Source organism: Podarcis melisellensis (genome assembly GCF_964234715.1).
Source record: "Podarcis melisellensis genome assembly, chromosome: 8".
NCBI classification, from domain to species: domain Eukaryota; kingdom Metazoa; phylum Chordata; class Lepidosauria; order Squamata; family Lacertidae; genus Podarcis; species Podarcis melisellensis.
In genome coordinates this window covers 72,999,096-73,021,768 of record NC_138540.1, presented here as the reverse complement: position 1 = coordinate 73,021,768, position 22,673 = coordinate 72,999,096, and the positions used below count along the sequence as shown (strand labels likewise).

At 43.7% G+C, this 22,673-nt stretch overlaps 1 protein-coding gene across 3 annotated transcripts; it reads left to right on the top strand.

Moving 5' to 3' along the window:
- Positions 1 to 943: 943 nt before the first annotated feature.
- LOC309375240 (sulfotransferase 2B1-like) lies at positions 944 to 20,927 on the top strand. Of its 3 annotated transcripts, none has more exons than XM_081920840.1 (7): positions 944 to 1,202; positions 3,413 to 3,550; positions 5,896 to 6,104; positions 7,514 to 7,640; positions 8,270 to 8,364; positions 20,036 to 20,216; positions 20,715 to 20,927. In XM_081920840.1, the coding sequence occupies exons 1-7, from the start codon at positions 1,106 to 1,108 to the stop codon at positions 20,822 to 20,824; spliced, it is 957 nt and encodes a 318-aa protein (XP_081776966.1). In that variant the 5' UTR covers positions 944 to 1,105; the 3' UTR covers positions 20,825 to 20,927. The 3 variants fall into 3 exon arrangements, with proteins under 3 accessions (XP_081776966.1, XP_081776968.1, XP_081776967.1); XM_081920841.1 differs by having other exon boundaries at positions 946 to 1,202; positions 3,405 to 3,550; XM_081920842.1 differs by lacking the exon at positions 3,413 to 3,550 and having other exon boundaries at positions 945 to 1,202.
- The last annotated feature ends 1,746 nt before the right edge of the window (positions 20,928 to 22,673 follow it).

The following is a 22,673-nucleotide window of genomic DNA, read 5'->3' as shown; positions in this document are numbered from 1 at the left end:
CGGGCTCTCTCCGTGTCATTGCATGAGCGGGGACCCTGTTGCAACAGTTTTTTGTGTCGTTTCCCCCCCTGTTCTTTTAATAAAGATCAGACTTTGCTTTTTCCAAATCCTGGTGTGGTCTCTCTCTTTTCCTGACTGGTACAGAGCCTTCAATTGCGCTCCTTCCGAGGTCCTGGTCCTCCTTCTGAGGCAGGGACCCCTTGGGGAGGCAATTAAATATTTATTTCACTACACACTGGGATCCCTTGTGCCCTTGGGAAGGAGCTTTATCGTGCACCCCCCCCCAAATTGCCTTTATCCTGCAGCGTGAGGACGGTTAAGCTTCTTTCACATATGAACTGACAGAAACAGTGGCTTCATGTCACTAGACACATTCCGTGTATAACATGGCCCCATGTATAAGACACCCCCTATTTTGGGGGACTCAAACTTAAGAAAATGGGGGGAGATTGCCCAGAGTTGTGGAGCTTTTCCCTATCAGCTCTTGCCTCACCGCCAGAAGTCGTATTGACAGCAAATCCACACCAGCACTTGTTGCAGCCACCAATAACACAGCCCCCATCTCAGCCTAGCGGAAGCAACATTTATAAACGTTAGTTTTGAGGACAAAAACTTTGTCTATTACATAGACAAATACGGTATACCGGTATGTCATCCACTCCATAGTCTGGTACATGATTTTTGCACCACTAGCAGGGACCTGTTTCACCGACCCCTAAGCCTCTGTAGGGAATGCGCTGGGGAAGCAGATCTGAGCAGAGTTGAGTCTTTGAAAAACAGGTGGTGAGCAGCAGATTTGGTCTGGAGGGCTGCAAAATGCTCCTTCACAAGTGCCCTTCCCAGCAAGATTGAAACTCCTCCCCATCTATGAACTGGGGAGGTGGGGGGGGGGGAGAAAGAAAACACATCCCCTGCGGACTCAGTGTTTAACTCTTGCTCTGTGAGCCAGGAATAGAAGGAAGCTCCAGACTCAACTGTAGTGGGCATGGCCTGTGTCTTTAAGAGGCATGCTTGGTCTGGAATAGAAACTCCCCTCTCTGGTTGGGAGTGGTTTCATCCAAAGTTCATTGGCACTTTCATTTTATCGATGTAGGAAGTTCATGCTATGCTGGGTCGTTGTACTCCAAATATACCTGATGAAGTTTCCGACACTTCTTACTTCCTGATATTACTGCAGACTCTTTGCAAGGTTTCCTCACACAGTAAGTATCTTTCCCAGACCCACAGGATGCTCCAGTAGCTGCTGAATTATAAAGACTGCTCCTGTTTCCTTCCTGTATTCAAGGTTTGCTTACGTTCTTTCTGATCCTCTCAATCTCATTCTCCTCCCCTTGATGAACTCTTCCCTAATTTCCTTCTCCCTCCTTCTGATTCCCTCTTTCCTTTTCCAGATTGGAACATGCATGGGTTTTAAATTGACTGCTATATTCTATAAATGTAGCAGTGAAAGAAAGACAGGACATCCACTGGCTCTTCTGAGAGACCTGCTCCCCCTGTTCTTCTCCTCCCCGAACTGTCTGCTCTTGGCAGTCCTCCACCTGTTTGCAGCTGTGAGAGAGAAGGGAGAGCAGTGGCTCTACTGAGAGACCCGCTTCATTTCACTTCTCTTCTTCCCAAAAAGATTCTTTGCAGTCTCGTCATCAGTGTCAGATGTTTGAAGTTTTACAAATGGGGTTTCCCCCCCTTCCCTTTTGGATTGTCTTTTGAGATTTTAAGGCTGCAAGTGGGGACTGTTTGCTCTGCCCTTGGTTTACCGCTGTTACGTAAAGCTGTTCTGGAAATGTTTTCAGCTACATGAGTATCAAGGGTTCCTAATATAAAAAATACAAAGTGAGACATTAAGGATATCCAAAGGGGGAAATATGAAGAACAGAGGTTCTGACGAACGGATTATTAAAAACGCATGAGGCAAACAGTGGAAGTCTTAGTTCTTTTCTTTTCCTTAAAAAAAATTATTTAAGGTAGATAAGGACAAGATGAAATTATACAATTGAATATAAATATAGATGGGAAACGGCTATGTATTGTGAGTACTTATCTACTTTTAAAAAATTTCACTTATGATCTTTTTACTTTAATTCTTTATTCTTTCTTTGTTCTTTTTTTATTTTTTCCTGATATCTTATCTTTCATTTCACTGCTGTATTGTGAATAGCATTTTATAGAGGTATAAAGAACTGTAAATATGAAAAGAGATAAAATATTCTCTAATTCTTTTTCCTTGGTTAGTTATATTTTCTTTTGTATTTTCTTTTGTTGTCAATGTGTATGTTTTCTAAGTTGTATTTAATAAAACTATTTAAAAAATAAAAAATAAATTAAAAAAAAGAGTATCAAGTGTTCCATATACAGGCAAAAGTTCGCCTCACCTGGCCTATTGGCAGAAGCAGGGAAGAGGAAAGACATTTTTGCACTTCAGGTAAACAATGTGAGAGTAGCCCCAGAAGCAGTTGTGCATGTGTGTGTGTGTACAGAGGGGTTTGTGCCTTGCTTTGGGTAGGTGTGAACGTGGTGTAAACCGATTTTCCTGTAGTTGATACATAGTTGCAGTCATTCTAGAGGATGTCTTTGGACCTACAGGTATTTCCTAATGGAAGTGATTTGAGTTAACGGTATGAAAACATGTGCCCATGATCAAATTGAGATTTGAAAGTCTGCTGTTGTCAGGATCTGGCTGGGTGCAGTGTGGTGAGAGGCACCAGTTGAAGGCTCAGAGTCAGGAGTTTTGTGGTGGGACACTGAGGAGAGGTCAGAAGGAGAGGATTGGGAGAAGGATGCTGAGAAGGTTTACTGAGCAGGGAAAAGTGATGACAGCGAGCAGTTCAGACTGAAGCAGATAAGGGGGTCGGGTCAAGGAGCTGCTGAAGAATCATGGGAATGGCCCTTTCTGGCTGCAAGAAGCTCCTCCCGTATCCCGCTCTCAAAGAACATGCAAGATCATGAGGAGGGCAGAGAAGAGTCAAGAGATATGCAGAGACAGTTGGAGACTGCTTGGGTAACATCCGGGAGAGGAGGAGCCTTAGAAAGTGTGGAAAAAAGGGACATCCAGTCCTGACAACAGCTCCATAAAAGAAAGACTGACTAGGAAGTATTGCTAAGTTGTATGCCATTTCCTTGAATAAAGCACTGATTTCACTGACAACGGACTCTTCCTCTTTGCGCTGACCAGTATCTGACCCAGCCTTAATAGATATGACATGTACTCAGAAGTGAGTTCCTTGGATTTCCCCCCACCACACCTGGTGGTACCACTCAGCCATCTATTGATGGCCCATCACCAACTCCTGAACTCTCCCCTTCCTCCTGCTCCCCAGCTATCCACAGAGCTTGGCTCTAGAACAGTAGCTACCTGAATGTCCCTAAGGATGTGACATAATCTCTCTCCCTCTCTCTCTCATCTTCAGTTTTTCAGAGTCATCAATGGCTACTTTCAAATACAAGGGGATCATTTTTACTCAACAGTTTAACTCAGTGGAAAAACTCAGCTATTTGGAAAATGACTTTCAACTGTTAGATGATGATATAGTGAACGTGACTTACCCCAAGTCAGGTCAGTGTTGCAATTAGGTAAATAGACTTTGGATTTAGACTTAAAGTATCCACTAAACCTGCCAGGTATAAGTTTGCTTTTGACATAAGTCATGAACAACCACCAAGTAGCTGCATAGTCCTAAATTTTGGCTTAATCCCTGGAAACCCATGAAAAATGAATGTGTTTAGTTTTTCAGATGTTGCGATATATAAGACCTTCTTCAACCAGGTATAAAGGGGAAAAGTCAGGTTAGTTCTCCATCAATGGGTAACGATTAGTCAAGGAGCAATAAACAAATAAATTATAAGAAATTTACAAATAAGGAAGGTGGACAGCAAACAAGTTGAATATCTGAATAGACCTGTCCACCACATGTGAAAGTTACATGTTTTTCACTTTTTGAAGTACACAAAGTGAAACACAGACATTCTCTGAATTTAGCAATGCACTTCTTCAGCTAAGTAATGTGTACAAAAATGCATATACTAGAATAGTGTGCATAAAATACATACTTTAGTGGGGGTGGGGGAGAATAAAAATTTATTATAGTAAGGGAAAATGCTTTGTAGAAATGTGCAAGAAAATTCACAAACTGACATGGAAATATGGAGAATTAAATGTAAGATTGCAAAAAGGAGAAATCAAAATAGACGTATTACACCATCCCTAGCCACTGTTGATGTTCACGGAAAGAAGTGAAAGAACATTTGAAATTCATGGGGATGTCCGGAAACCTTGCAAAAAAATAAGAGAGATTTTCAAATCTTTCTTTCTTTCTGGGATATTTGAACCCAGATATTTACAGCTCTCGTGAGCTGAACTGAGAATATTCCCAGGAGAATCTTATGTGTTATGGCATGCTTCTGTCATGTCACTAGGAATGCTTTTGGTGCTGGATATGGACAGTGTGGGTGATTTCCTTGCATGGGGTGCCAAGCCAAGGGGGTGCATAATCACAATAATAATGAAACCTATATTTTTTTGGTTACCTACTGAGAAGATTTATTAAAAAAGCAACTGTACCTAAATGTATTATTTTTTGGGGGAGGGGAATTTTTTGTCCTTGCTCAGGGCACCATATTACAAAAGTTGTCTCATGCTGTGTCAGCATAACCATATCTAAATGTTGATTGTATATAGACAAATATGCCATCTGTCTGTTATAGTCCTCGTAATTAACACACACTTCACTTGATGATTGAATTAAAGCAACTTGGATTGACAAGGGTACAGTAAGGTGACATTCCACCAGGATAAAAATCCTGTGAAAACCCACAACACAGGAGCTGAATCCTAGGGCTAGGAAGTCTATAGAAAAGCTACCTATCAGGACAATTCAGGGAACCACAGTAAACTAGACTAAGAACCGCACAAGAAAACAGAAATCTAGCAAGCAGGAAAGTCAATGGGTAACTAAATTAAAAGAAGCAAATTATCAAAACCAGCAGGGGTGTGGGGGTTTTGCATTGTTTTGCACCCTCTGCCAATTATATGAATATCTCCCCATGGCACAGAGGTCATGTGTATGTCAGAGGTGCCATGAGATTCTGGTTCTCTGGGAACAAGTTCCTTTCCTTGAGGCCAAGGTGGCAGAACTAGAAAGAGTAGGAGGCAGAGAAAGTGGTGGATGAGGCCTTCAGGGATGTGGTAGCTGGGTGACCTTCCCACAAGGACAGCTCTCCTGCCGTCAGGAAGAAGCGAGGTCCTGAGAAAGGAGAACATCACTTTGAAGAAGAGGGAGGCATTCCCTTAGAAAGGACCCATTTCTTGGGAGTTGGTACTGGGACCTGTGCTTTTTAATTTGTTCATAAATGATTAAGTAGTGAGGTGGCCAGGTTTGCTGACACTAAAAATACATGGTCAGCAAAATGGCAAAGGCAAGTCAATGTAAACAAGTGTAAAGTGATGCATGATGGAGCAAATAAGAGGAGGAGACAGATTCATGGAGCAGGCTATTAGTGGCTACTAGCCATGATGGCTGTGCTCTGTCTCCACAGTTGAGGTAGTAATGCTACCAAATACTACTGTCTGGTAACCACAGGAGGGGAGAATGCTCTTGAGCTCATGTTCTGCTCTCTGGTTTCCCACAGGCTTTTGGGAGAAACAGGGAGCTGGACAGGATAGGCCATCAAGCAGATTTGAGTCTGTTGTCATCTGTGCAACAACCAGCTAAATAATATAGTCAACTTCACAACAGTATACCATCCCTGATGTGGGGAATCTTGCCGCATAGGAGGATGCTGAATAGGTAGTAGGGGACAAAGATCCATTGTTTAAGTTTCTCCATTTGATTTAGCAAGGGCCAGACATTAATGTACAAGTGGTTTATAGAAGAAGCCTCTGACTGGTGGACTTTCTCCTAGGTACTCATTGGATGTCGGAGATCTTGAGCTTAATCCGGAGTCAAGGGGACGCCACATGGGTTCAGAATGTACCACTGACGGAAAGGGCACCCTGCATTGAGTATGCCGATCATTTGCAGATTGCCTTGAAAAATCCTTCCCCCAGGATCCTGACTACTCACCTGCCATTCCAGCTTTTCCCCAAGTCCTTCCTCCACTCCAAGGCCAAGGTGAGAGAGGAACGACGGACACATCAAGCCTGTCTTTGGCTTCTGTGTTTCTGACAAACAGATGTGTGGGATATTGGAGCACAAACACTTGGCACAGCTCATTTTTAGGAGGATACCATATTTTGTACTAGAGGGTAGGGAGGAATATCAGAAATCTCCTTAGCAGTTTCATGATTAGCAGAACGTTCTCAGAGGGTTAGAGTAGGGTCACATATGTCCACAGCCCTTAGCCTTAACACCGGCTCACCACAGGGTTGTGTGTTGAGTCCCCTGCTCTATACTCTCTACACGTATGACTGTACAGCCATCTATTCCAGCAACAAAATCATCAAGTTTGCTGATGACACTACGGTGGTGGGGCTCATTTCAGGAGGGGATGAGTCCGCCTATCGGGACGAGGTGGAGCGGCTTTGTGTTTGGTGTGGAGAGAACAATCTGGCTCTTAATACGGCTAAGACCAAGGAATTGGTGGTGGATTACAGGAAAAAAAAGGCGGACATTCAGCCCTTGTATATCAACGGGGAACGGGTGGAGAGGGTGGCGGAATTCAGGTTTTTGGGAGTGACTATCGATCAGGGCATGACTTGGAGCGCAAATACCACTGCTCTGGTGAAGAAGGCCCAGCAGAGAATTTATTTCCTCAGACTTTTAAAGAAGAACAATCTGAGTGAGAGACTGCTGGTGTCCTTCTACCGAGGCTCCATAGAGAGCATTCTCACATACTGTATCTGTGCTTGGTTCTCCAGTTGTACAGCTAGGGAGAGGAAGGTGCTCCAGAAGGTCATAACCACAGCCCAAAGGATTATTGGTCATCCTCTCCCATCTTTGGAAGAACTGTACGGTTCCCGTTGTCTTAGGAAAGCAAATAACATCCTGCAGGATTCATCTCACCCGGGATACAGTCTGTTTGCACTACTGCCTTCTGGCAGGAGATATAGAAACATCAAGTCAAGGACAAATAGACTGAAAAATAGTTTCTACCCAAGAGCTGTGGCCTTTTTGAATGCTGTAACTCGATAGTGTGACCTGGGAGTTTGATGGGTGTGGGTGTGGGTGCGGCTGGAATGTGGTTTGTTTGGTTGTTGTTGTTGTTTTGTTTTTGTTGTTTTTAAGGGATGGCATCCAATTTCGTTGCACTTGTGCAATGTTGCACTTGTGTAATGACAATAAAGAATCTATCTATCTATCTATCTATCTATCTATCTATCTATCTATCTATCTATGATTGCTTGAGAAATTGAACTGGCCATGGTCCACATGCATGCTCAGCCCAGGTCCTCACTGCAGGCTTCTCCTGTTTCCAAGTCAGGCTTTATTTATTGTGCTTTCAGTTTGCTGCCACACTCTGCCTAATGTAAAGGGTAGGGCTGCCTGGGCTCTCCCTAAATGTGGCCCTGTCTTTGTAACAGGTAGTTTATACTCTGCGTGACCCCAGAGATGCCATGGTTTCAGTCTACCACTTCATCAAAGGCTTTAAAGAATTGAAGGACCTTGGAACTATGGAAGAGTTTATGGAGAGTTTCCTGAGTGGGGAAGGTATGGAAGGAGGCAAATTAGCCACTCTTGTTTGCTGTGACCCAGCACCAGTGATGTCTACCACCAGAAAGTATTTATTTTTACGTAACTCTAAAGTCCTATCAGAGAACTATATCCATGTATCCCAGTTGGATACATGGAGAAGGGGAGAAATGGGGGGGGGGAGTCCTACATTTGTTATTTGCTTTCAAAGAAAATCAATAAACGTCCTTTCAGATGGGCGAGAATGGCACTAAAATGAGAAGAGGGTGAAACTTAAGGAAAGTCCTTAACAGCTGGGTGAGATTGGCACCAACAAGAGAATAGATCAAAATCGATGATAGCAGACATTCTCACTGGTGGCAGAAAGAAAAAGAAACCCTAATGGAGAAAGCCCATTAAAGCATAAGATTATCTACTCATTCAAAGCTTTGCTACTCTTGTATGTGGAAAATGTCAGTACATAGAGCAGTCAGTAGGTTGCATTGGACCCAGGGTAGCGTTGAAGTCTCGTGTTACTGATTTTGTTTTTAAGGGATAATGCAGTTATTTTCTAGGTTCCTGACTGGTGTTTATGTCTACAACAGCATTCTCTACTTCCCCACCATAACTCCTTACATTTCACCCTTGCTTCCTCTATGCTCTTCCAGTGGCTTATGGTTCCTGGTTTGACCATGTGAAAGGCTGGGTTGAGATGAAGGACAGAGCCAACATCTTCTTCAACACCTATGAAGAACTACGGCAGGTAAAGGTCCAATTTTAACTGTGTTGACCTGCAGCCCCAATTCTGATATTATTCACACATGAAGCTGCCTTCTTTTTTGAAATATTCTACTAATATTGGCTAGAAAGGGATTCTGAGTATGTGCAAAATTCAGTGCTACCTCTACATACACTGCATATCATGTGCAGAGTACATTTCCTTTCTTCTACATTAGAGTAGATGTGCCAGATGTTGGTTTCTGCTTTCTTCTCTGTGCAGCGAAAGGGCTTGTCACAAGACAGGTGTTTACATTCCATAGTCAATTGCTGTTGGAGTTTCTCACGGGAAAGGGAGACTGGATGTGACGTACACTGGTTTCCTGTTTTTCACTGTTCTTTGCAGTTTCAGTTTGTGTTTCTCTCCGTGCTTTAGAGGAGAGAGGATGCATTTTCTGCTCCGGCAGAGGCAAGATGTTTTTCTGTAACATACCAGCTTTGAACTGTAAATAAAGCAATATAGAGTATGTAGTACGTACTCCTCATCCTTCCGCTGTGCACGGGATGCTGCTTTTCATCAACACATGGTCATGGGCTCCAGAAGTCGAATCGGAGTGCCGGCAAAGGATCGGAATGCAGAGGGACAGATCGGATCGGAATCTGCTCTGCGCGTAAAGATGATTGATGAGGTATGTGCTACTGCTCCGGGCAGCCTGCCAGCTTCTAATTAATGGCTTTATGGCTGGACTTTGAACTTTTAAAGCCGTTTTGCCGGGCACAGGCAAAAGGCTCACAGGCATAAACTACTACGCTGGGGAAATCAAAAGTAACTTTTAAAAGCGCTTTTGGAATAAAGCAGCTGCAGATAAGCAGAGCTACACAGAAGCAGCTTGTATAAAGCAGCCTGATTTAAAGCAGCAGAGATGACGCAGAAGGCTAATGCCAGAGTCATGATGGCCCTTCAGGATGCTTGTGGGATTCCTAAGCTCAATAAGAAAAACTATGCGGACTGGGTTCAGTATGCAGAGGCTATTCTGCGGAAAGAGGGTCTGTTTGAAGTTATTACAGACACCCCCCCAGCTCCAGTTACAGATGCATGGGAAGCTAAGGATTCCAAAGCAAGGGGAACTCTTACATTGATAGTGTCCCCAGAAGAGCTCTGTCTATTGCGTGATAAGACCTCAGCCAGAGAAATTTGGGACGCTTTGAGAGAGGCTCACTTGAGGACAGAAGCTGGATCCACTATGTTTTACTTTAACAAGCTGCATAATATGGCTCTTGCTGAAGGTGGAGATGTGCGTATACATCTGATGGAGATGCTGAATCTGAGACATGAGCTGCAACAGAGAGGACTCAACTTTCCTGAGGCTGTGTATTCCTTCATGATACTACAATCTTTGGGTTCAGGTTGGGAGTCTGTTGCAACTCAGATTGCTGTACACCCAACTGCTCAGCTGACAGTGGACTATGTTACTGCCGTGATTTTGAATGAAGCAGATCGCCGGGGTGCTGGCTGCATGAGCAAGTGGGAGACTTCACAGACGTCATCCCATAGTGCAGTGGAACCACCAGATGGCGCCAAAGCTTTGAAGGCAGTGAAATGCTACTCAAATCAAATCAAATCAAAACTTTATTAGCAAAGCCAACAGGCCACAGCTATACAAGAGTTAAAAGTGAAAATAGGGATAAAAGGAAGAAAAGAACAAGCAAAAGGAGGTCCGTCAGATGAACAAGTCTGTCACTCAGATGGTGGCCCTCAATTTCGCAGCTCTCTCGATGTACCTCGCGACCTTCTCTGTTATCTGACTATCCGTATCAGATAATAGAAAATACAGTGTAATGTCTGGTGAACGGCCGGGGTTGGAGAGAATGAGTGGAGTAATAATCTCATTCCTTAGGTCTTTGTAAAGGGGGCAAGATAGAAGGACGTGGGACACTGTTTCCGTGTTACCATCTCCACATGGGCAAAGTCGTTTTTCAAATGGAGTCTTTTGGTAACGACCTTCGAGTACAGCAGAGGGAAGAACATCCCATCTAGCCAATGTGAAGGCACGTCTGTATTTTGGGATGGTTAGTTTAAACAAATATGAAGCTGGAGAGTCAAAATGAGAAGGGGGAAAGTAGGTATACCATGGGCACAGTTTCTTTAAGATAATCAGGTTGTTTTGTCGTTCAATGTCTTTCAGGCGCTGGCCTATTAGACTCTTTGCTTTAATGAGGCCCATTGATAGTAGGGACTGTGAATGCAGACCGCATGTAAGGAGTTTTTGATGCACAGTTTTGAACCACTTGCTTTTGTGAGGGTCTTGCATTACTAGAGGCAGTAGACCAGGTGGATTCAGATTAAGACGAAGCCAATAGTTGAATGTTCTCTGCCAGGTCTGAGTTTCCACAGATGGAAGGCAGGCCTCGAGTCGTAATGCTGCGTTTGGAACACAGGAGGGGACGCCGAATATCTGCCTTAGAAATTTAGACTGAACAGTTTCAAGACTGGAGCAGTGGTTCCCCGTCCAGATTTGTGCCCCGTCCAGTAACTGCGCCAGAGGTTTTGCTTGAAAGACTTCAAGGGCTGCTGGGATGTATCTGCCCCCCTTCGTGTAAAAGAAGCGGGACAGCATCTTGATACTTTGAGCTGCTTTTTCTTTGGCACATTTTTGATGGACATCCCAGGACCCGGTCGACTGGAAAACGATACCCAGATATTTGAAGGCTTTAACCTGTTCAATTGTCTGGTTATCCATCCTCCAGCTGTACTGTCTGTGTTTCCTTGCAAAAACCATAATTTTGGTTTTCTGATAGTTTATTGCAAGTTGCTCTCTCCTACAGTATGCTGAAAATTCACCTATGAGCCTATTTAAGCCTATTCTTGTTCGAGATAGGAGTATCGCATCATCAGCATACAAAAGCACTGATATTGATTTGTCAGCCAGTTTGGGGGCGTGGAAGTCCGGAGATGACAAACAGTTAACCATATCATTGATGTAGATGTTGAATAGAACTGGGGCCAGGATGCAACCTTGCTTGACCCCCTTACTGACAGGAACTGGTCCTATAAGATGGCCATTTAACGAAGTTCTTACATGCAGCACCGTGTCTTTATATAAACAGCTGATCAGAAATAATAGTCTTTTGTCTATACTTGATGTGCTCAATTTATCCCAGAGTCTTACACGTGGAATTGAATCGAAAGCAGCCTTTAGATCGATAAAGGCTGCATATAACACCCCACGGGATTTTTTGGCATATTTGTCAATTAAATAGGCTAGGGTGAAGCAATGGTCTATGGTGGATCTGCCTTGCCTGAAACCCGCTTGCTCTTCCGCTAGAATAGCTTCAGTTTCCAGCCAGCTAGTTAGCTTGATATAAAGATGTTTGACATATAGTTTGCTGGGTATAGGCAGAAGGCTGATTGGTCTATAACTCGCCGGGTCTGTCATGGGTCCTTTTTTATAGATTGGGATAATTATTGCCTCAGTCCAACCATCTGGGAGTAAACCCGTTGAGTCGATCCAAGAAAATAAAGACGCCAGCAGGGGGGCCCACCAGCCAATGTTGGACTTCAGAAGTTCGGCAGGGATGTAATCATTCCCTGGGGCCTTGTTGTTCTTTAATTGTGCGATTAAATTCTCAACTTCCTTTGCAGTTACTGGTGGCCAATGAGGTAGGTCCTCCAATTGAATGCATAGTTTGTAATGTTGGGCTTCCTGGTCATAGAACAAAGATTGAAAATGGCGCAACCACTCCATTGGTTCCACTGTACAGATGGAATTAGTACGCTCCTGGTCCAGTAGACCAGATATGGTTCGCCAAAAGCAAGTAGTATCTTTCTCGTGCGATGCCTTAACCAAACTGTGCCATGCGGCTCTTTCAGCTTCCAGTTTCTTTCTCCTTAGTAATTGTTTGTAAGACCGTCTCAGATGAATATAAGCATTAAGTAGGAGGGCAGTCCCTGATTTCCTGTATCTCTGGTAGGCTGTTCTCGTTTGTCTCCTTGTTTGCCTGCACTCCAGGTCAAACCAGCTAGCTCCGTCCTTTGCCCTCTTTGTAGCGGAGCTATGTATCACTGTTGTTAAATGGGGTTTCAATCTTTCCAAAAGTAATTTAAAGCGTTCCATAATCGCATCTACTGAATTGCCTGATACAATAGCGGAGCGAATAAGCTTTAACTCCACTGACTGAAGAAGGAGGGTTAGATTTTCATTCAGTATTGGGGACCATTTGAGTCTTTTGGGGGCAGGTATATCCAAATTTACAGAAGGTATATATTGTGGCTCGGCAATAGAATAGTCAAAAGGCCGACCTGCAAGCTCTAAAATTAGGGGTAGGTGATCACTCAGAGTATTGTGGCCCACTTGGAACTTCCTTACAAAGCTGTGAGCAAATCTTGAGATTAAGATATAATCTATAACGCTTCCCCCAGCCTTGGAGAAATGGGTATATTCCCCGGGGCGGTCCCCCTCTATATTGCCGTTTAATATCAGCAGTTCCCTCCGTCTGGCAGCCTGCACTAAGCAGAGACCTGGGAAATTACTTCTACTATCTTTGGACAGTCGTGTCGCACCAATATCCGTCTGTTCTTCAGGGTCCATAAATTGGTTGAAATGAGTGTATAGACTGTTGTCATCTGTTCCTATACGAGCGTTGAAGTCTCCACACACAATAGTCAGGGCAGACGGGTAAGTAGATTCGAGAGGCTCTAAAAACGCCTCTAGCTCAGCCCATGTAGCCTTGACAACGGGGTTTTTTTGGCCTGGGGGAATATAGACATTGACCAGCAAGAGAGTAGTTCTCTTGAAGCTAAGTAGAGCGGCTGTTGCTAAAGAATTGCAGCTGGGTAGGGCTGTTAGAGAATGCGCCAGCTCCGTGGAAATGAAGCAAGCTAGGCCACCACTAGATCTGCCGCCCCTTAGAGATGGAGAGGCAGGCAGGTAGTGGCAGTTATACCCATTAAGAAATATAGGGTCATTCTGCCATGTCTCCTGAAAGAAGATGATGTCAAATTGCTTAAGGTAGCACAAAAATTGTTGATTATTTTTCTTGGCGTGCCAACCCGCGATATTCCAAGACAGCACTTTTAGGCCCCGGGCCCTTCGGGGAGCTGGATCTATGTCACCACCACGTCCAGCAATTCTTTGGTGTCTAAAAAAACACACCCGTTGGCTCTTTTCAAGGATGACTGCTTGGAGAGAGTGTAGTGATCCTCTTTTCTTGGTGATTTGGGGCTAGATTTTGGAGTTGGGGGGGAAGCTAATTCATTCGGAGACAATTTAAGATAGCTGTGCCAAGAGCTTTGAGGTTTCACACCTTGATTTGGTCTTACTTTATTGTACATCACAGGGGGCTCAGATTGTAATTCCACGTCTACACATTTAAAGGTGCCTCCCACTGTCTTCTTATCCACCAGACATTTGGGAGATATGGGCTGCACATAAGGGTCCTTCATTGTCTCACCTTGATCATCCTTTTTTTCTAGTCTGCTTCGAAGTAAATCAAGTCTTTTCAGGATCTCAGTTTGAGCTGGAGAATGCAGTGACCAGAATCGCTTTATCAGCGAGAGTTCTTCCTCCAAAGCGGAGTCCTCACTATCACACGTGAGAGGCCAGACGCCAGTTGGATGTGGGGCTTCCTTTTTTTCATTTGGTACTGTTTGATGGAGATGATCCTGCTGGAACTTATGCTTTCTATTTCGGTGGTTTTGGTGGTTGGTTTTTTCCCTTTTGTGAACTTCCATTCCTATGCTCTTGGGCCCCATCAGAGAGGTTGCAGGTGCTCTATTTTCAAATATTCTTAATAGGACTATTCTTTCTTTTTTGAATAGGTTTTTAGCTCTAAAAATGAAACTGGCCAGATTATGATCTAAAAAAGTAATCAATGCTCGTACCGAGCAATCATCTTGATGTAGATACTCTATAGCGGCTATGTCAGTTGCTTTTACTACCCCCGGTAAAATGCCACTTATAATGGACAAAAAGTGGTCTATACGGTCCAACCCTGCATAAAATCTAGGCGGTTTAGGGTAATTAGCAAAGACAAGCTTTTGTGGGATTAGGACTAAACTCCATTCTCTTTTGGGACACAACATCTGTCGAGCTTGGGAGGAGTGGTTCCCCTCAATAGTTTGGGTCACTTGCTCACCTCTGTCTACAGATTCTGTGCTGGCCATAAGAGGACTCTGGGGCGGTATAACTGTAGATGGATTAGTTCCTTTGTCCCAGCTCGGTGTTGATTCTTCAAAACTTGATTTAGATTCTTTTATGGGTGTATCTACTTTACGTGTCTCTTTGATGGCACTCGAGTTGGATTTGTTTGTTCCACTTGTAGAAAGGGATGGAAGAAGGTTAAAGAGCTTCTGCCAATATTTTTTACAGGTACGGTGAGTTGTCTTAAGCCGCCTTAGGTTTTTCATATTTTTGCTTTTCTTCATCTTAGGCTCAGCTTTTTTCCTCCGGGGTTTGCTGGGGAGTGGTGGATCCGGGCTGGCTAGGGGATTTGTATTCTGGTCTGAAGCGCTCACATGTTGCTTGAAATTATCCACTAGGGTCAGGAGCAGCCCGTTTGTTATCGCTAAAAATTTTTTAACGTTAAGGAGATCCTTAGAAATCTGGTATATCTGCTCCTGAAGATAATCACCCCACATTTCTGTTCCGCAGTCATTGGCTTTCAACCAATGGGTTGAAAGATTACCTCCAAGTTCCAGCGGTGACAAATGAGGATTGGCATCAGGTGTGTTGGCTGTATTAGCCTTTGTAGCATTCTCTGCTATGGCAAGTTCTTGGGCCAAATTTGTTGGATGGTTTGTCCTCTTGTTGTTTGTTTGCAAGTCCTTTAGCTGTGTTGACCAATCCAACACTGTGAGTGGCAAAGGCATAGCTACATCTAGGATACTCTCATTCTGAGTTCTCTTGCTCGAGTCTTTTTGAGGAAAGTAGCTGGTAATTTTACTTTGTCTCCTTCGGCGCTCCATCGGGCTCTGTGGTGAATTAGGCAAAATTCCTTGGTCCTTGTATTTTTTCCTGGTGAGGACCATAGTGGGTATATGGGTATATATGGATATATGGTAGGGGGTGCTTGCTTAACGGCGGCTTATCTTTTGTTCTAAGCTGGAGTAAACAATAGCAGAAATGCCGATTTGTGGAAGTTGCCTCCTAAACCTCTCCAACCTCTCCAACTTGTTAGTTTCTCCAGCAATTTACATCGGGGCTTGTGAGGTATCAGTCATTTAAAATGTTAGAAAATATTACTGGTCTTAAGCTTTCATACTGTGCCTTGTTTCGTTTAAAATTCAACTAGGTCTTTCTCCCTCATTCAACAGCCTCACGACGTAACCAGTAAAGTAGCTAGGCAGTATAACAAAGCAGAAAAAAAAAGTCCCTTGGAATAATTATCGGGTTGAACTTGCCTTGTGTTTCTTGGGGTTATAGCTGCTTCAATTCCTTCCTTTTTTTTTATAGATAAAAAGCTCGGCGTCCTTCCAAAGGAGTAGCTGGCCTCCCCGTCTGCTAATTACCAGCTTCGTGAAGATAGGGCGGCTTGCTGAGCCTCTTTTGGATAAAAATAGGCCTTTGGCAGTTAATAAAAAAAGAGTGATAGTTTAAAACTGCTAAGCTCGGTTAAAAAAAAAGGAAAAAGGAAAAAAAAAGCTTTAAAAGTGCTGATAAATACTGATAAATCTATATTATCAACGCGGAGCACAAAATAGAGCTACCACTAACGACGCCATCTTAATCCAAATGCTACTCATGTGGACGTCTAGGCCATATGAAGAGGGAATGCAGATATCCCAGAGCCAAGACAGAGCAGCGCAGCGGAAGCTCATCGCGTGGAAAAGGCCAAAGCAAAGGCAAAGGTCCGGTGTCCAGGACAACGCAACATAAGGCAATGGTCTCACGCTTCACTCCAAAGGTTGCAGAGGTCCAGAAGACGTCTAGATCTTTCTTCGTTGTTGATTCAGCGGCGACCCATCACATGTGCAACGATAAGCGACTGTTCGTGTCTTTTACACCGCAGGAAGGTGCGATTCACCAGGCGGATGGCCACACGATCCCCAGTCAAGGCTATGGAACTGTTGTTCTTCACAGTTTGGACTTAACGATACAGAATGTGCTTTATGTGCCAGATGCCAAACATAATCTGCTCAGCGTTGGACAGCTGAATGAGCGGAAAATTGACGTTTCTTTTAAGAACAAAAGGTGCATCATCACAAAGAAAAATGATTATGTATTGTATGCTGAATATGTTGATCGTTTGTTTGTTTTGTATTATGATGATGTTGTGCAGGATGACACTTGTTGCATTGCAGGTTCTAACAAAAGTTTGCATGCAGAATGTATTCACGATTTTCATAGAAAATTTGGTCATTTGCATTTTGAGGCCGTATCTAAAATGCCTGCCTTGGTTGAAGGTATGACTATTAAACCCTGCAGGTACCACATGAAGTGCAAGGCATGCGCAGCAAACAAGGTGAAAATGGCTGCGAAAGGTAAGGTGTCTAGTAGGCAAGCTACAGAACCATACCAGGTTGTTCATGCTGATTTGGTTGGACCACTAGCACCCTCTTTGGGTGGAAATAGGTACTTCATGGTTCTCATTGATGCATTTTCCAGGTATATTTATGTGTACAATCTCAAGCAGAAATCAGAGGCTTTTCCTAGGTTCAAGGAATTCTGTGCTTGGTTGGAAAATGTGCATGGTAAGAAGATAAAGACTCTTTTCAGTGATCGCGGGGGAGAATTCACTTCTCAGCAGTTTGAAGCTTTTCTGACTGAGAAAGGAATTCAACACGATTTGTCTAGTCCTCGCTCGCCATGGCAGAATGGACTTGCGGAACGGGCAAATCAGACATTGCTCCAAGGGTTAAAAACCTTGCTGCATGATGCAAATCTTCCAGAGAGTTATTGGGCTAAATCTCTCTCATGTTTTGTTTACAGTTACAATCGCAGATTATCTTCAGCGATTGGTTGTACCCCCTATGAGAAGATGTTTGGCAAGAAACCATACATCAAACACATGAAAATTTTTGGTTCTGACATGTGGGTTCACTCACCACAAAACTCAAAGTTAGACAAGCGTGGATTGCATGGTATCTTTCTAGGTTATCAGAAAGGGTCTTACAGAATAATGATGACTGACTCTAAGACAATTAAGCTCACAAGAAGTGTTGAGTACAATGCCAAGTGAGGGGGGGAATGTGGGAATTTTCCAATGTTATCCTGATGACAGTGATGAGACTGAGGATAGTCAAAAGCAACCGCAACAACCCACACCCACTGATGAAGGTTCTGATTCTGAGTCTGAAACTGAATCGGGTGATTCAGAGGATTTCAAGAGTGCGAAAGCCTCTATGCGACCCTCTGAAAGCTCTGATCAAGAATTGGAAGAACCATTGTTCACAATAGGTCGTTTTTCTCCTAAGAAGGAAGAGGAGAGTGTTGAGGACTTAAGGCTAATTCGTAGGTCACAGAGAGCAACAAAAGGCAGACCTCCAAAGAGATTTGCTGATGAGTTTGCTAAGATAGCAATAACAGCTGTTAAAAGCTCCAAGAAGGTATTTGAACCTTCAAGTTTCCAAGAAATCCAGGATTTGGATTCAAAGGAAGCTGAGCCATGGTTAAATGCCATGAAGGCTGAGCTTGATTCCTTAGAAAGGAACGAAACATGGGAGCTTGTTCCAGTAGTTCCAGGAATGAAACTGCTTGGAAGCAAATGGGTCTTCAAAGCGAAGACTGATCAAAATGGCAAGATAGTCAGACACAAAGCCAGATTGGTAGCCAGAGGTTTTGCACAGGTACCAGGTGAAGACTATCACGAGACCTACTCACCCACAGTGAGGTATGAGAGCATTAGGCTTATGCTCAAGCTAGCTGCAGAGGAGAATCTACACATTAGTCACCATGATGTGAATACAGCTTTTCTGTACGGATCTCTAGATGAATCACTTTATATGCTTCCACCTGATGGCGTACAGGTAAAACAGGGATTTGTTTGTGCTCTGAAAAAGTCCCTTTATGGTCTCAAACAAAGTGCACGGTGTTGGCACACAAAACTCACTGAAGTATTGTTTTCTCTAGGTTTTCAGCAAGGGAAAGCTGATCCATGTGTATTTGTCAAAGAGGAGGGGCAAAAGAAACTGTACTGTTTGTTTTATGTTGATGATCTTTTATTCTTTTGGAAAGATGTCACAATGTACAATAACGCCCTAGCTCAACTGAAAGAGCACTTTGACATGAAAGATCTTGGTGAGGTAAACAACTACCTATCTCTGGAAATAGAGAAAGATCAAGATGGTAACATTCTAGTACACCAGTCACGGAAAATTGCTGATGTGTTAAGCAAACTAAACCTGATAGATGCTAACCCTGTAGACACACCGATGACAACAGGTTATCAGGTAGAAGACACTGAAGAAGCATTTTCTGACACTACACTGTACAGAAGTGTGCTAGGCAAGCTAAACTTCATTGCCAGATGTTCAAGACCAGACATTGCTGTTAGCTGTAATTTGCTAAGCAGACAAGTCAACAATCCTACTGTTAAGGATTGGAAAGCTCTGAAACGCATAGCGCGGTATTTGAAAGGCACTATGCATTACAGACTGAGATTTAACAATCAGAAGTCTGGTGGTCTTGAGATATTTGCAGATGCAAGTTTTGGAAGTGACACTACAGACAGGAAAAGTACGTCTGGAGTTTGCTACATGTACAATCAGGGTCTATTTGATTGGTCATGCAAGAAGCAAACAACAGTTAGCTTAAGTACTTGTGAAGCTGAACTGAATGCACTGTCTTATTCACTTAAAAATTGTGAATGGTTGTTACAATTGTGCAAAGATATGAAAATTCCTGTCAAATGTCCAATCCAGGTTTACCAAGACAACAAAGCATGTTTGGCTTTGCTGAATTCTGAAAGTTGTAAGCAAAGCACGAAGCACTTGCAATTGAAGTTACAACATGCTAGGGAACGTATTCAGAAGGGACTAGTAACGGTGTCCTATATGCCAGGTAATGAAATTCCTGCTGATGTATTGTCCAAGATTGTATCAAGGGATCAACACTGTACCTATGTGCAGAAGTTGGGTTTGTACTGATATTGTACGAACACGCTGCCCAGTGATGTTCACAGAAAGGGGGAGGATGTTGGTTTCTGCTTTCTTCTCTGTGCAGCGAAAGGGCTTGTCACAAGACAGGTGTTTACATTCCATAGTCAATTGCTGTTGGAGTTTCTCACGGGAAAGGGAGACTGGATGTGACGTACACTGGTTTCCTGTTTTTCACTGTTCTTTGCAGTTTCACTTTGGTATTCTCTCCGTGCTTTAGAGGAGAGAGGATGCATTTTCTGCTCCGGCAGAGGCAAGATGTTTTTCTGTAACATACCAGCTTTGAACTGTAAATAAAGCAATATAGAGTATGTAGTACGTACTCCTCATCCTTCCGCTGTGCACGGGATGCTGCTTTTCATCAACACCAATAACCTGCTTTTCTGCCTCAAAGGTAATGTCTCTTGCGAACTCAGGTGCCCCCTGGGTGTGGTGCTGGCTGAGGGGAGGTGGAGACAGAGTGGCTTCTGCAAGGTGACAACAGCAAATTCCACATCCTGAAGACATTCATTTTGCCCAATGCACATTGCATACTGGTACTCATGCTCTCTGTGTGCCTCCTGATGAAGGGCAAGCTCTCTACATCACATGAGGATTCACAGCCATTTGCTTTTGCTTTCTGCAGGACCTTCGAGGCAGCGTGCAGAAGATCTGTCATTTTCTTGGCAAGGAGCTGAACAGCCAACAAATTGAGTCTGTGGTGGAAAACGCCTCTTTCCACAAGATGAAGGACAACAAGATGTCCAACTTTTCCTTGACACCAGACAACATTTTTGACCATACAAAAGCAACACTCTTGAGGAAAGGTAAAAACATTGGTTGCCAAGGAATAAAGCCATAATGCTCATGCTAGGGGTGAAGAACCTCTTCTTTTTCTGTGGATGTTTGAATGTCTCACAGAAAAAGTCTATCAGCAACCAGTCAATAGAGCGTAGAGTCAGAGTTGACTGTCAACACAGTTTGCAGGTCCAGAAGGGGGTACAGTTTGCAGGATTGCATACCTTCCTCTCTGTGGACATCCCATCTACGTCTATCTATTTCATGGGTATCCAGATCAAAATAAGAAATTATTCTGAAAGAGGCAGTCTGGAGAACAAGGATGTATCTGCACAATTTTGGGACCTGGATAATGCTGGGGGCTCCCTGAAAACAGGTTGCAGATTCTCCAGGCCATTAAGACACATCAGCTACCTGAGGGGTTGCCTGCCTCACAGCTGAGGACGAAGAAGAAATGTCCCAATTTAAGTTTACGTAATTTCAGGTGAACATTTTGGTGGTTGCCACTTGCTCTTGTCTCGTTCTAGGGATCTGCGGGGACTGGAAGAACCACCTGACAGTGGCACAGAGTGAACGCTTTGACCATGTTTACTGGGAGAACATGCGTGGTGTGAATATGACTTTCCCTTGGGAATGAAGTATCACATATTGTTGATCCTGATTTTCTCCACATTATTATGTAACATATGGTTTGGCTAGTTTCTGCTACCACTGTGCTAATAAACATACTTGATCAGGAATGGTACAGTTGTTCTTTATTTTTTTTACCAAATCACAAAGTGTCTTTAGAGCTTGGAGGTCTCACTGCAGCAGCTCCAGGAGAAATGCTGAGACCGAGATACCCCTTGAACATCGCCTTCATAGACTTGATGAAGGCCTTCAACCTCGTCAGCCAAAAAGGACTCTTCACACTGCTCAAGATAGGATGCCTACGGAAGCATCACAAGATGATTGTGTTCTTCCATCCTCAGATAACTTCTCTGTTTGTGTTCTTTTTTTAAATGCATGTACTGCTCTTAGAAAACGTCCTCTTTGGATGCTAAGCAGCAGGGTAAAATGAATAAATTTATATAACAGTTTAGAGACTGGGTAAATGAATATGTATCTGTTCATTCATAAAAATATTTACATACCACTGTATCATAAAACTAAACAGTAAAATCACAAAAAGCTAAGAACAAGTTAAAAAACAAACAAAAATTAATTAAAAAGAAACAGCAACAGACCTTGCGGGAGATGTACTCTTAATGGCCTGCACTGGGCTGGCAAAACAGAGAATTTTCAAGCAGATGTTTAAAAGGTGGTACAGAAGGCTCCCACTGAATCTCTGTTGGCAAGGTGTTCCACATGGCAAGGCCAATGGCACTGAAAGCTCGGTTTCTTGTTTTCTAATGAGGCACATCAACATGGGGCACAACTGAAGATGCTCCTTTGTAAATCAATGCAAGAACCCTGAACCTGGCTCAGTAGCAGATGAGCAGGCAGTGCAGCTGTTTTAACAGTGGTGTCACATGTTCTCGACCAGAAGCTCCCGTTAGCAATATGGCTGCAGCATCCTGCAGCAGCTGGAGTTTCTGAACCAGACCCACAGGCAGGCCCACAAGGAACACATTACAGAAATTTAGCCTCAAGGGTGCCAGTGCATGAACTACAGTGGACATGCTATAGATTGGGGCAAAAGCTATTCTCAGCTGGCATGTTGCTTGAAGAAAAGTGGGAAGAGCAAAGACTAGAAGAAAAATAAGAGAAGAGGCAGCCAGTGGTGGAAAGTTCTTCACAAGTTGAATTACAGGCTGATTCAGGCCTATTCCAGTGACGGGGGGGGGGGGCAGGGATCTGGGCTTAGGCTAAGTCAGGTTGAGGCAGCCCAGGATTTTAGAGAGATCCAGGCCTGTTACAGGACGTGGCGTTGGGTGGGGAGCCTGAGGGGTCTGCTTTGCTAGGATGTTCCAAGATGGGAATCAGTGGCGTAACTAGGGTCCCTTGTGGCCCTTGGCAAGGAGCTTAATTATGCACCCCTCCCCCCCAAATTGCCTTTATCCTGCAGGTGAGAAGTACACACAGTGATTTTTGCAGGAACCAGTTTCATCAGCTCCTAAGTTTCTGCTGGGAATGCCCTGGGGAAGCAGATCTTAATGATGAGCTGCTGAAGAATCACGGAAATGGCCCTCTCTGGCTGCAAGAAGCTCCTCCTGTATCCCGATCTCAAAGAACATGCAAGATCATGAGGAGGGGAAGAGAAGAGACCAGAAATGAACATAGACAGTTGAGGACTGCTTGGGCAACATCTGGGGGAGGAGGTGCCTTAGAAAGTGTGCAAGAAAGGGACATTCAGTCCAGACAACAGCTCTATATGGGAAAGACTGACCTGGAAAAATTGTTGAGTTGCCATTTTCTTGAATAAAGCATTAATTTCACTGACAACGGACTCTGCCTCTTCGTGCTGACCAGTATCTGACCCAGCGCTACCAGATATGACATGTATT